The sequence below is a fragment of the Desmodus rotundus genome, chromosome 3, assembly GCF_022682495.2.
Source record: "Desmodus rotundus isolate HL8 chromosome 3, HLdesRot8A.1, whole genome shotgun sequence".
Taxonomy (NCBI): Eukaryota; Metazoa; Chordata; class Mammalia; order Chiroptera; family Phyllostomidae; genus Desmodus; species Desmodus rotundus.
The window spans coordinates 142,755,816-142,770,583 of NC_071389.1; the positions used below are offsets into that span (position 1 = coordinate 142,755,816).

The 14,768-nt window shown below is 40.4% G+C and overlaps 1 protein-coding gene across 3 annotated transcripts in view; it reads right to left on the bottom strand.

Annotated features, from left to right (window-relative positions):
* SRGAP1 (SLIT-ROBO Rho GTPase activating protein 1) overlaps positions 1 to 14,768 on the bottom strand; it is a 255,508-nt gene that overhangs the window by 15,045 nt on the left and 225,695 nt on the right. For 2 of the 3 annotated variants that reach the window (XM_024576286.4, XM_053921213.2), the window contains exons 16-18: positions 6,642 to 6,747; positions 3,619 to 3,843; positions 960 to 1,039 (exon numbers count right to left, since the gene is read on the bottom strand). In XM_024576286.4, coding sequence (XP_024432054.2) covers positions 960 to 1,039; positions 3,619 to 3,843; positions 6,642 to 6,747 — 411 coding nt within the window. Of the gene's footprint in view, positions 1 to 959; positions 1,040 to 3,618; positions 3,844 to 3,897; positions 4,680 to 6,641; positions 6,748 to 14,768 lie in introns of those variants that run through there. The other variant, XM_053921214.2, reaches the window with a different exon arrangement.

The window sequence follows — 14,768 nt, forward strand, 5'->3', positions numbered from 1 at the left end:
AGACAAGGAGAGACAGAGCCTATGCCCCAGAGCCTTTCAGGCCTGCTTATCTGGCCTCTCCCGTTCCTGTGCAAACCACAACAAAGGCTCTGGCCCAGCTGCTCCCCCCACCCCTCCTGACAGACCCTGCTGCGGGCGTCCTGTGGCCACCCAAGGTGGGATGTGGTCCTTCCTTTTGGGAACTGTCAGAAACAGCATCTTCAATAGCAATCATCTTCTGGCCTGTTTTCCTTACTATACCCCAAATTTCCTATTAACACACTGTATTTTAAAACATCTTCATCAGTAACCACAGAAACACAAATTAAATCAAGTGTTGATGAACACGCACAACAGAAAGGCTGATACACTGCTGGTGGAACTGTACCCCATTCCAACCACTCTCAGAAAGTTTGGCGTATCTAGTAAAGTTGAAGACACGCTTACTCCTAGGTGGGTCTGTGCCAGAGAAACTCCTGTACATTCGCAGTGGGATGGATCCACGTTCAAGATATTCACAGCAGTGCTGTTTTTAGTGGCACAGATAGAGAACACCCCACGTACTCATCAGTGATGAAACAGATAAGCACAATGAAATACTCTGCAGGAGAAAACCAGATGATCCCAACTGGACGCTACGATGTGGAGGAACCTCTGGAACGTAACACTGAGTGGAAAAAGACAAGGGAAAACATATACAGTATGATTGCACTTACAGAAAGCTCAACACGACAGAAAATGAAACAACAAACCAGGTAAACACACCGACATACAGGGGTCGCCCTTGGGGGTGAGGAAGGCCACGGGATACGGGGAGCGATGGCTTTTTCCTTAAACTTGCTGGTGGTTCCACAGTGTTCACTGTGAGGTTATTCTTCATAACCTGCACACACCTTTTGTGTCTACCGAATCCTTCATTTAAGCAATTCTTTAAAAAGATACAAAGGCTAGTTTTATAACGGCGTGAACCCAGGGCGTACCATCTTCACTGGTGTGGGGCTCCGTGCCAGCATCCTGGTCCACTTCCTCCAGCGTGCCGTGCTCACTGTAGGGGCTGTCGCTGTGGGGCGGAAGTAGAAATCCATGTGAAGCCAATGTGGAAAGAATTTCAAAAGTGACCAATTGCTACTGCAAGGCAACACAGAAGACTTGGAATGGAAGAAGAGTTACTGGGCAGCCTTTGAATGGAATGCTGGAGCCTCCAAGGATTATCTGGTCCTATGGGACTGTGTGTCCTTCGTCTCTGACACAAGGGTCATTTTACAAGTCTGTAAAGACACAGTTAACTTGCAGAAAACTTGTAGTGTTTACAAATAATTCTTATCCATAAAAATGAAAGTGTGTTGAGTTCTAGCAGATTATGATTATTGCCCTATGGATGTGCCAGTTTTTGCAAATTCATTTCAACATTCCTCACTTCATGTAAATTGTTGGCTTTGAATAAAGTGATTTCTGCTTCTAATTGATTGTATTTTTTTCATCATTTCTTGACAGATGTTCACTGTATATTTGTGTGAGAGTTACGATTTTATCCTTCAAAAAAACTTACCCTTTACAGCTACCACCACCTCTCCTGAAATGCATGCTGACAAACGGGACATGCATCGGGCACAAACACAAGCCTGACTTTACTGTAAAAGCACATTTACACTGTTGATGTTGGGTGACATGAGTGACTGCGGCATCGCTGACTCTGTTTGAAATGAGCAGTACCCGTGGGGAGCGCGATGTATGGGGAAAGACGTAGTCAAGCACATGTTACGGCTGCAAGCCTCTTTATTCCGAGGCTTTTACTCTGTAAAAAAGTAGCAGCCACAAAAAGTCTAAGAGTACCACACATCAAATAGTACTGATCAGACATCTACATACTTACTCATTTATCTTCTCAGAGCCAAGCTCAGTCAGTACATAGTTACATGCTCAAGTAAATATTTTTGCACTGAATTTCATGGGTAAAATTGCTGGATATACAATAGAATTGGCGTCTGTCATATTCTGTTGTTAATTTGGAAAGCACTACTTCCAGAAAGAGTCAACTCTCAGTTTTCTTAAGGCATATGACTACACTGTGGTTTAAGATGTTATTGTGGTTTAAGTAAAAAATAAGTGTACCTTTAGTTACTTAAAGTCTTTCAGCTACTTATCCTACTTCTACTTAATCCCTGATAAGGTAAAGGGAAACAGAGAGTTCCCAGGAGGGCGGAGAAGGAAGGCTTAGACATTTCCATTTCCAGCTGCTCCTGCGTCTGCACTGTGCGGGGCAGCTTCTGAGATAGGCTGGGAGGTGGCTCTTGAGTGGGAGGGCTCCTGTGGGTTTTGGAATCAGACAGACCTGGGCCGTCTCCAGTTACCACCAGGCATTGGCCAAGCTCCTGGGTCTCTCTTAACTTACTTGATCGAGTGATTGTGAGGAGTTAAAAGGTCATATGCACTGAGTAGCTGGCATGCGGTAGGGGCTCAAGAAATCATAGCTACTTTTATTGTATATGATTTCCTAGAAGTTGGAACCCATGTATCAAATAGTGAACATACACCTTTTAGGGTTTTCTGTCATTGGTAGTATTCAATTGCCTACGCACTCTCCATTTTTTACCACTTTAATGAAATGTGTCTATACTGCTGTATTAAAAAAAAAGTGATTACCAGAAGGAAAGGGGGTACAGGGAGGTATAAGAGGGTAAAGGGGGGATAAATGGTGATGGGAGGAGATTGGAGTTGGGGTGGTGAACACATAATACAACATACAGATGATGTATTATAGAATTTTATACCTGCAACCTATATAATTGTATTAACCAATGTTGCCACAATAAATTCAAAACAAATAAACAAAAATAAGACATGATAAACTGTTATCCCAAAAATATATTAATATAATAAATTTGCTCAAAATAACCATTACTACAATTGTTTCGAGTAATAGTAGTATGAATAAAAATATATTTGGTTGATAGAGCTTCTTTAAAAATGAGAATTTTGAAACCACTTTATATAGAATTAAAACTATTTCAGAACGAAAATAATATCTGTCAATTCAGTTATCTTTTCCTGATGTAACAGTAAAAATTAAAATAGCTCTATATAATATCAAAACCTTTATTCTCTACAAAAGCATGACAGGGTGGATGCATCTAAAAAGACCGTCCTTGGGGAAAAGGAAGGGAGAAATATGAGTTCTGTAACAAGAAGCCAGCGTTGTCGTGGGTCTAAGCATTCCAACCCACCTCAGGTGTTCCCACTGCTGCTTTTTTTGTCAAATGGAAGCAATGGCAGTTTATATTCAATTCTTTTTGTTAAAAAGCTGATATCTAGAGCCCCGCACAGCGCCCGGGTGTCAGGACCCGGGTCCCACGATGCGGGGAGAGCTCCTCACCCCAGGATTCCAGGCCCTCCCTTGGCCGTCACAGAACTCATGTTGGTGGGGAACCTGGCAATAAACCATTCCACTGAGATCTATTCAAAGTCAGCCCTCCACACAAGGGTTTGAAAAGGAAAGAAAGGGAGGGCGGGAGGAAAGAAGGGTGGGAGGAAGGAAGGGTGGGAGGAAGGAAGGGAGGGAGGAAGGAAGGGAGGAAGTTAGTTGGTATCTATACTTTCATGATTTTTCCAGGGGAGAAGGACCAACATTTTTGAACTTACCAGTAGTCGTCTCCAGCCATACATTTCTCATAAACAGGGCCGTCCAGCTCTTTGGCATCTGGGAAAATAGTCTCATGGTGGATGATGATGGTTTTCACAATTTCATTCACGTGAGCCTGGCAAGACACTTGATCCTGTATTTCTGGGACGGGCATCAATGTTGGGCCAAAGCAAATGGCCAGGTTATAAGGGTCCATCATGTTCTCATCACTGTATTGCGAAAGACTTTGGAAGGAAGCAAGGCGGGGGTTATAAAAGAATAAGGGGGAAAAAAAGAAAGTCGATGTTTCATAAGATACTCCATGTTGTGAAACATAGGGATCTAAAACATTTTCTTTGTTTTTTTGTTATTAGAATAAAACAACACTCCACCCTACTTTAGGTTGGCTCAGCAAACACTGAGGAAAATAAGATTTACAATCCTTCAGCCAGATAGAAACTGAAAGGGAAATGTAAGTCCTGCTTGCTTAATTAAGTGGCATTTTTCAAAGCCAGAAGGGAACTTGAGATAACCTCTACTGCGGTGGGAAGGGGGATCCACTGAGTTCCGTGGGCAAACATCGCAGTCAGGCTCTAAGTGCCGCGCACAGAAATCGGGGAAGGGCAGTAACAACCCCATAAAGCTTTATGGAGACCTTTAAAGTTGTCCTCCCCTACTCAAAAAGATCTCAGACTTCGGTCTTCTCCTATCAGTCTCGAGGAAAGCCTAGAGGAAAACAAAGGGCCTATTCTTTGTAACCACTGAGAGCAAGCAAACGACTCCAAACCCTGGAATTTGCTTTTAGGTAAGAATACCAACACTAAATGAAGAGAAGGGGAAAAGAACCCTCAGTTCTCTCATTCCATTTAAAGCTGGGACACTGCAGACTTTTGGGAGATTTCCAGTTGTCTACTACTAATTTCTAAATTCAATGCAAAGGATATTTGTAAGATATTTTCCACAGGTGACTCAGAACAAGCCAGCTTTTTATGCTGTGTCTAACACAGGAGCAAGGCAGTGCTCCACCCAGAGATGCTATCTTCCAGTGTATAAAATGTCGATCTTGAAATGTAAAATCCCCCTGCACGGATGACAGATGGAAGGAGAAAGAAGATACCAAACTCCCTTTGTGACACGGTGACAGACACAAAGAAACTGAGAAACCACATGACATGACACTTTACCCTCTTTTGGAAATAAGATAGCCTAGAAAGGAGAAAACACAAAAGCATAATTTCCACAGCTAACATATGTCTTTCCCTTCTGCCACTTCTCAAACATACGATCTCTAAAAAAAAAGTTCACAGTAACAGCCAGGCTCACATTACAGACCAGCCTGAAAGTGGATGCGGGGAGGAGGAGGGAGGTTCAGAAGAATGGTCTAATTTTCAAAAGACAAACTTAAGCTCCTTGGGGAAAGTCACAGTTAATCTTTCTGGGTCTTTAAGTCAGTGCTGGCTTAAAAAGCGAAACCTTGACATAAAGATGTTATTTAACTATGTTTTGATTTCACAATTGGAAAAGAATAAACAGATTCTCTTTTCAAAATTCCTATCCCCAGCATCCTGCCATGGGGGCTCAGTCTTGTCCCCGAATGAAGGCAGGTGCAGGGAGCCAGGGGCATCTCTGGGTGGAAATACTGGGAGCAATTCCAGCTGCCTGACCCTTGCCACGCTGGTCATTCTCGTGAGTTAGACTCAGGTTTCGAAAACTTCGTTGATTCACAGGCTGTCTTCCTAGTCTGTTGTGGTTTACTGGTTCACAGTTGGCTCTGTTCAGGTGTGTCAGGAGAATCTGGACGGGACAGCATGGCCGGAGAGGACCCGCAGGAACGCACGGCACTCCGTATTGGGGAACAGGAGGCACCGGCGAGTAAAGGGGAACATGGCCAGCCTTCAGATTTTACAACTGTCTGGGTGACTAGGCTTAATATTTTTTAAAAAATGTTTTTAAAAATTTTCAGTTACAGTGTGCACACAATACTATATTAGTTTGAGGCACACAACATAGTGATTAGACTCAGTAGGCCTATTTCGAGGTGAAAATTTATGGCTTCTATTTAACCTAAACATAGTTTATCCCCACTCCTCTAGATGCTGCTTATTTCCAGTAGTGACTTCTGTACAAATGGGTTCCTTCTGTCGTTTGCGGATGTTTCAGTTCCATTCCGGATGGTTCCCTGCCAGCACTTCCCTAGTGTGAGCTACTTGGTTTCTAGGGTCGGCCCGAGTGGGTGTGACTTCAGGAAGAGTCAACAGGGTTGTATAAAATCCCCATGGCTTTGGAGAACTCAGAACCTCTAGTGAAATGAGAAGAGAGCGTACCCTAATTTTAGGAAGGGAGAAGCCATGCCAGGATGAGAAGGCAAGTCCCCAGTTAACTGCCCCTGGATTTATTTGCAGTCGTTTAACTGAAACACTGAAGAGTAAGGGGACTCTTAGATACAACTTGGGGAAGATATTCTTATAACAGAGCCCCTGTACCAGTACTGAGAATCGAACTGCTTAAGTTAAAAGCAATTTCTTTGAAAATAAGCAGTGATTTTTAAGACTTCTGTTACATTTTAAAAAGAGGTTTTAGAGATAACTTTTGCCTAAAACAGTCTCATTATATTGAATCTGCAGAAATTCTTTTTTGGATATGTGTACAAGGCTCATCTACCATTCCCCTCCTTCCCTGACTACAACATTAAAAATCACAGAAATTTTCTGCAGTGAACAGGTGGCTTACATCATTTTGACAAAAACATTCGTGACGTTAGCTTTGGATGAAAGTCTGAAATACACAGATTTCACCAAAAAGTGTTCTTTTTAGTGATATTTGTATAATTTTGCATTTATGACCAGCGTTTCCATACCTTTCATCTATCACACAATGACCTTGATGTGCTGAGGGAAAAGGTCCCTTCAGTCTGTATTCCATCATGTGGGGCTGTGCTGATAAGTGAAACCCAGCGTGTGTTTTGCAGAATCCAAGAACAAAGACAGCGTTCATAGCTGTGCCAGTACAGTCAAGATGGGCATTTTGGTATCAGGGTACTTACTGATTGAGGAAGGCAAAGAGGTACCTCATCACTATAAGGACCGACCTGGGCAAGGTCAGGAGGAGCTTGCGGATGTGAAGAGCCCTCTCATAGAGATTATCGACTCCTGCGGACAGAAGCGGACATGGTCAGGATCCTTTCTCTTGCCACATTCAACACACAGCGCGACAGGACCAAATTTTACATGTGAACATAAGCAGTCCCGTACCCTTGGGTGAGATGGAACCATAACCAGCAGAGGGAACAAGTGACCGGTCCGGGTGTAACACCATTGCTGAAGGCTTCTCCTCTGACCCACCCTGTGTCCTCTGATTTCCATGGTCTCGGACTTGAGCAACTCAAGAGTCTTCTAGGTTTAAACATAATTTTTCACTTGCTGCTATTTCTAGATTTTGCATTTGATATGGTTTCAACTCATTTTTTGCTTCATGTTAACTAAAATAGCTTTGGGGGATGTTCTCCTTCACCCTATTATTCATGGATTTGTCATATATTTATTTTTCTATTACTATGATTCAGGCAGTTCCTTCCCTGAAACTACCATAGTATTTTATTTATATGATTTTTACCTTGCATTATACTATTCCATCAATTTTTTAAACAAAATATTTTAGGAGAGCCCACCTGGTTTCAAGCACTGAGTTAGGCATTAGGAGTACATCAGTGATAGGGTTCCTGCTCTCACAGGACGTACACCCTGGTGTTCCCAGCTATTTATTCCCTTATCCTGCCCTCTCTGTAGGATGGCGAGCTCTCTGAAGAGATGGGTGTCTGGGGCTTTCTAGTATCATTTTACCTCTTTACTAGGAATACACATTGTCCAAAGCATCTCAGTATTACAGTGCTTACGATCAACAGCAAAAAGGTTACCGTTAATAATACATTATCTGCATAATGGTCTGTATTTTACAATGTATTTTCACATGCATTGTCTAATTTAATGTGGAAAACAATACTGTGTGGTGGGTATGGCAGGCACTGTCATCCCAACACAATGGACTGGGAAAATGAGAACTGGGGGAGTGGCTTATCCAATGTCAGCTGACTAGAGGGGTGGAGCTGGGACTAGAACCTGTTTTATGTTTCCCAACTCTGGTTGTCTTGCTTGGATTTCAAAATATCTTTATGAAGCATAGCTTTGAACACATCCAATAAGCATACATTTCAGAAAAAATTTCAAAAGCATTTTTAAAGCTTACTATAATTTCATATTACTACGTTTATTCTTAATTGCTCTTGGGATATTCATGTATCCTACTTGAAAGACTTTAGCTTCTGACAGTATAGCCAACTGAGTCTCTTCCCACTTCTCAGGAGATTTCTTTTTTTTTTTTTTTAAACCTTCTCGCATCCACAAATGAAGTTATCACCCCCCAAGGATCTCTACCTGGTTCTCTTTAGCGGCAACCTCATCCAGCTTCAAGGTTAGGGTACCACTCGTATGGAGAGTCGGTTATCTCAGCTTCATTTTTCTCACTCGTGTGGGACATAGTGACCCTTGTTGTTTCTACCCCCTGAATATGTCTCAAAGACACTTCCTAGTTGAAATCTTTATTATTTCTACTGGACCATCATAATACTCTAACTCAGTTTCCTATTCTAATTCTTCTTAAACCTGTGGTCTCCACCTTGACTTGGAATCACATGGGGAGATTTTTAAAATGCTGATGCCCAAGATTCTTCTATGCAGCCAAGACTGAGAGCCACTGCCTCACTTGTGCCAAGCTCAGGTCCCCAGAATCTCAAGGGCTGACCCTACCTACTTCCCACTTATCAAACTACCCAGTTACCTAGGCATTTTATTTTTCTCTCTGTACGGCTGGAAAAGTGAACAGTGTGTTAGGAATGTTCTCATTGAACCAATGATGAGTTCACGAAACAACGAATAATTGATCATGATCCTTGGGACAAATCGCCTCCATTCCCACCGTTGAGTATGCCACGGCTGCAACTACTGCTGTCAACTTTCAGAAAATGGGATTTCGGAAACTCTAATCAGAATGGAAGTAAAACTTGGTCATCCAATTAACATTCCTACGACACTTTAAATTTTTCAACATCAACCTATAATTAATAATAATGTGATTTCAGGAATATTGAAATAAATACATTTATATCCTGCCTTTTAATTTGTGAAGTATTTCAGAATGAGAAAAGATGTAATGCTACGAACAATGTAGGTTAGGGGCACATCTGTTGAATTTAAGTACTTTGTTTAATTTACTTTCCACAAAATGATCTTGAATTTTTTTTTCTGAAAAGAGGGAATAAGAGGCTTTAATAAAAGTTACTAAACAAGAATGTAAGTTTACTCAGGCCACAAGAACTCAACAATGAAGTTTACCATCATTTCCACCTAGTTCAGCCCCAGTGTCCCAGTAGGACCAAAACACACCCCAGAGTCACCTGTTTGTCTCCCGAGACACCGTCGTGGGCCACTTGGCAAACCCACGCGGGCAGAGAGAGGAAGTGAAATACCGACAGATGCAGTACTGTGCAGCTCCCTGAGAGTTTTGTGGGGAGGGCAGGAGGGGGTTATTTTGCATCTATAAATACTAATATTTAAGAATAGCTAGATTACTGTTTCATATCTGAAATTAAATCATTAAAAGGTTATTACCTGAAATAACCGATATTTTTAAAGAAAGAAAAAGAAGATAATAACATGAACAGTAAAAATGACAGCAAACTCACAGTTATTAACAACCACACCTAAAATGAAAACAAAAGCAAACTAAGCAAACAACTAGAATAGGAAAAGAATCATAGAAATGGAGATCACATGAAGGGTTATCAACAGGGGAGTGGGAGGGGGAGAGAGGGGGGAAAGGTACAGAGAATAAGTAGCATAAATGGTAGGTAGAAATAGACAGGGGGAGGGTAAGAATAGTGTAGGAAATGAAGAAGCCAAAGAACTTATAAGTACAACCCATGGGCATGAACTATAAGGGGGGAATGTGGGAGGGAGGGGGTGTGCAGGATGGAGTGGAGTGAAGGGGGTGAAATGGGACAACTGTAGTAGCATAATCAAGAAATATATTTAAAAAAAAAGAAATGACTATTGTTCTTTTCAGTTAACGATAAAAAGATAATTTAGCACACCTCTATCTAGGAAGTCTGCCTCAACAAACAAGCAAAATCTCTCAAAGGTGAAATTATATATATAATGATCCATTCTTAAACGTATACATTGAAAAAAAGAAGAGTGTACATTGAGATTTACTAGCATTTATTCCCTTGGTCATTAAAAATTATGTGTGCATAAATGATTTTACATTCATGCCTCAAAACCAAGCAGTCACAAAGTTCAACATATTAATGTAAATAATAAACTATAAAGATGAATTGTCTCATTAATGGTCCCCTGAATGGCAATATCTTCTATTCTTTTCCAGCCACTTAAAGAACTATATAAGGGTTATAGTTTAAAACAAAATAACAACATAAAACTCCTGCCGTTGTTTACGGAGGATCTGGGAGTGTTTCAAGAGTTGAGTGTGCTGCTTCTCTAAGCTAATCCTCAACGTAAGGTTACAGTCAACTACCAGCTAGAGGGCCTTAGCAGCTGAAAACTAGCTTTGAGGTCTTAAAGAAAAAAAGAAAAGGAGAGGAAAGAATGCAAAAGGAACCAGTTGTAATGCATTATTGATCTTTAATCTTTGTCCAATCCCCTAGGATGCAAGTCATTTTCAGGCTAGAAGAGGACACAGGCATTACTTTCAAGGGGCTTAATGTGATTTCAAGGTCCTCTAGTTTCTGTCTCTCAGTTCTAAATTTAGTTCCCCTACCCCATAAAGACAGTTTCTAATTTTATTTTAAAAGAATTGGGGCAACAAATATTTACATACCAATTCCATACCACCATTATTCATAATAGCCAGGAGGAAGAACAGCCTATATGTTCATTGATGGACAGATGGAATATATAGTTGATAAAATATTATTCACCCTTAAAAAAGGAATGACATTCTTATATACACTACAAACTGAATAAACCTTGAAGACATTAGGCTAAGTGAAATAAGCCAGACACAAAAAGACAAGTATTGTATGATTCTACTTATACAATGTATCTAGAATAGATTCATCAAGACAGAAAACAGAATGGTGCTTGACAGAGATTAGGAGAAGGGAGAAATAGATAGTTTTTGCTTAATGGATACAAAGTTTCAACCTGGGATAACAAAAAATACCTGGAGATGAATGGTTTAATGCCCCTAAACTGTACATAAAGACAGTTAAAATGATACATTTTTATGGTATGGTATATTTTAGCACAATTAAAAATAAAGGATTGGGAAAGGGTGCTGTGAGATGCAAATGAAAGATTCAGGAGAGAAAAGCAACAGGAATGAGAAACACGTGGCACCAAAAAGACTAGCTAAAGCGAAGTGAGTAGGCATACATTCTCTGCACCACCGTAAACACAAATCAAAGCAAACCAGCGTGGCTGGCGCCCCTGAATTAGCAGCTAATCTCTCTGTCGCAAAGACGTCAGACCACGATGGCTGTGAGCAGGACTCAGGCATTACCTGACTGGTTGCTCAACAGGCTTGCAGCGTGCACCCCTCAGCAGTCTTACTCTGGCACGGATGACTCATTTAGTCTCCCGAGTCCAGGTTGCTAAGGACACTGATTAATGAGAATTCCTAGCTGGCTGTGAGTGTGGCAATTCAGGTCTTTCATAATTTTAAACTGCATGAAAAGATGGATCTTTTCTTCCCTCCAGGAAAGTTGTCAGTGAGGAAAACCAGTGGTTCACTTGAATTTCCTTTATGCTGGGCTTTGTTTCCACAATTCAGATCTTATGTAATTAGGTAAAAGTAGCATTCATCCAATCTTGGTCACGTGCTCCAAGCTCTGCGGGCTAATTTATGTTCCTTTTCTAGCACGGCAAGGTTCCCATGTCAAAATCCTAACTTCCCAGCATGGGGCTTTGACAGCTCTGTGTAAATGCGTGTGAGAGATTCCCCACAAAGCACAAGATACTTCAGAAAATGGCAAAAAGTTCAAATGGCCTTTACTGGGAAGTACCAGTTCTGTGGCACTGCTTGCTTGCATAAATATTGGTTTGTCAGAAGACAAATAAGAAATCACAAGATGCAAATTTAACCTCAGGTATGAAGACAGAGAAGGAAATTAATGGCCACCTTTAAAATGGTTTATTTAAGAGCTAGCACGTAAGTATTTCTGAGTTCTATAGCCCCCAAAGCAGTATTCAATGTGAATTTAATAGGCTGGGGCAGTTAGGTTCACTGTTACGCTCTAACAATATCAAGGAATTAAATAATTTTTGTATATAATAGTGAAAAAAACAGAGAGATGTTCTAGTACATCTGGATGGATCTTAGCCTGGTCTTGAGATGAGATACCAGCTGCTGTTCTAGATAAGAAAGGAAATGCTAGCAACTGTCACTAACTATTCATAGATCGACTTTTGTGAACTAAGCCATTGTGTGTGTTCTTTCCTAGTGAATTACTAACACTGTAAAAATATATAATGTTTCTCCTTCTGCTGAATTGTCATATTAGAGTAAGTAAAGAAACTGAGTCTTAGCCTAGGAAGCTTTATCTATTCAGTTCAGATACTAAGCCTAGAAAACATTATTAAGCATAAAAGAAAATTATTATAATGTATGAGTTCAGACAGAAAACTACCACGTTTGCAATAAAGCTGAAATAATTTTTAGTAACAAAAACATACACTAGAGTACTAGAAAAAGAATTCAAAAGCTTTTTTTCATGAAAAAATTAAAATGAGCAAATAGATTTATGTACTAAGAGGCTCATCATAGTATTTTATATCATTGTAAAATCACTGAAAACAACGTAAATTTCTAAAACTAAGGAATTTGTTATAATAAAAACATTATATGGCAACTAAAATCTATATTTTGAAAATATTTACTTATATGGGAAAATGTTAATAATATCATTAAATTTAGAAAGTGGTTTATAAAGAACAATATAGTATGATAAAATTTTTAATGACAGATTTCTTGAGATATAATTTATATATCATATAACTCACACATTTAAAGTGTACAGTACAAGAAATCCAAGATGGCAGAGGAGTAAGTGGAAGCTACATTAACCTTTTCCAGGACCAAATGAGTTACAACTAAATTGTAGAGAAATCATCCTGAATAAAAAACTGAACAGTAGATGGGAGAAGCCTTATAACCACGGGCAGACAGAAGAAACCACTTCACCACCAAGTGACTGGTAGGGAGTGTGCAGGAGCTGCGAGAGGGCTGGCTGGGCTCCCATGGGCAGCAGCTGAAGCTCTGCAGGGAATTTCAGCAGCCAGAGTTGGAGGTTCCCCCTGAGAAGTGTGGAGTCTATACTCCAACAAGGGCTCCCCAGCCTACAGCACCAGAACCGTAAAGGATGGTCATTACTGATGACATCCAGTAATGAAAAGCAGCATAATTTCTGTCTGCCAGGGAGAGATGGCTGCAGACACTGAGAACATCTTAAAGGGTCAATGCACAAAATTTCTTTTGCAGTCACTCTGGGCTCCAGCAGAGGGAGGGCAGAGTAGACTAGAGACACTTGAGGAGAGTCTGGGGTTGGTGACTCTGGGGGAGAGAACTGAAGGAACAGCCACCGGGATCCCTGTGCTGAGTCATTCCCCACCCTTCAGAAACCATCTTTCTCAGGCAGATTCCTCTCCAAGTGGCATCAACCTGAAGGGAGGCAACAGCCCTGCCTGCAGGGATTATTCTGCTCTGTGATGCTTAAGCCTGGTTGCTGATTACAACTTAAGGCTATGTTTCTGATCCGTTTAACAATTAAGGCTGAAAATACAAAGAAGCAGCCAAAATGAGAAGACAAGAAACAGGCCCCAAATAAAAGAACAAGAGAATTCTCCAGAAGAAGAACTAGATGAAATGGAGGCAAGCAATTTATCAGATAGAGAGTTTAGAGTAATGATTATAAGGAAAATGAACAGCATGAAAAAAGACAGAACCACAAAAAATGACCAGTCAGAAACAGAGAATGCAATATCTGAAATAAAAAACACATTGGGAGGAATAAACAGTAGGTCTGATGAAGCAGAGGATTGCATCAGTGTTTTGGAGGATAAGGCAGAATAAAACACCCAGGCAGAGCAGCAAAAAGAAAAAAGAATTAAAAAAATGAGGAGAGCTTAAGAAACATTTTGGACAACATGAAGCAGAACAATGTCCACATCATCGGAATACCAGAAGGAGAAGATAGTGAACAAGGATCGAGAACCTATTTGAAGAAATACTGACCGAAAAATTCCCTAATCCAGTGAAGGAAAAAGACACACAAGTCCAGGAAGCTCAGAAAGTCCCCAACAAGTCTGACCCAAAGAGGCTTATACCAAGACACATCATAATTAAAATGACGACGACAGAATCCTAAAAGCTGTAAGAGAAAAAAGCAGGTAGTTACCTACAAGGGAGCACCAGTTAGACTGTTACCTGATTTCTCAACAGAAACATTTCAGGACAGAAGGGAATGGCGAAATATTCAAGGTGATGAAAAGCAAGGACCTACAACAAGGTTAGTTTACCCAGCAAGGCTATCATTTAAAATTGAGAGAGAAATAAGGAGCTTCCCAGATGAGAAAAAGCTAAAGGGGTCTGTTAACACCAAACCAGTACTACAACAAATGTTAAAGGGCTTGCTTTAAGAAGAAGAAGAAAAAGAGAAAGAAAGAAAAAGGAAAATAGTCAAACAACAAAATGGCACTAAATATGTATCTATCAATAATAACCTTAAATGTAAATGGCTTAAATTCTCCAACCAAAAGACACAGGGTAACTGAATGGATAAGAAAGTAAGTCCCATATCTATGCTGCCTCCAAGAGACCCATCTCAGATCAAAAGATACACAGACTAAAAGTAAAGGCATGGAAAAAGACAGTTCATTCAAATGGAAAGGAAAAAAAAAAAGCTGGGGTAGCAGTACTTATATCCAACAAAACAGACTTTAAAAACAATGCAAGAGTAAGAGACAAAGGACACTACATAATGAAAAAGGGAACAATCCAACAAGAGGATATAACCCTAGTAAATATTTACACACCCAACAAAGGAGCACCTAAATTTCTGAAGCAAATATTGATGGACAGAAAGGGAGAGATTGACAGA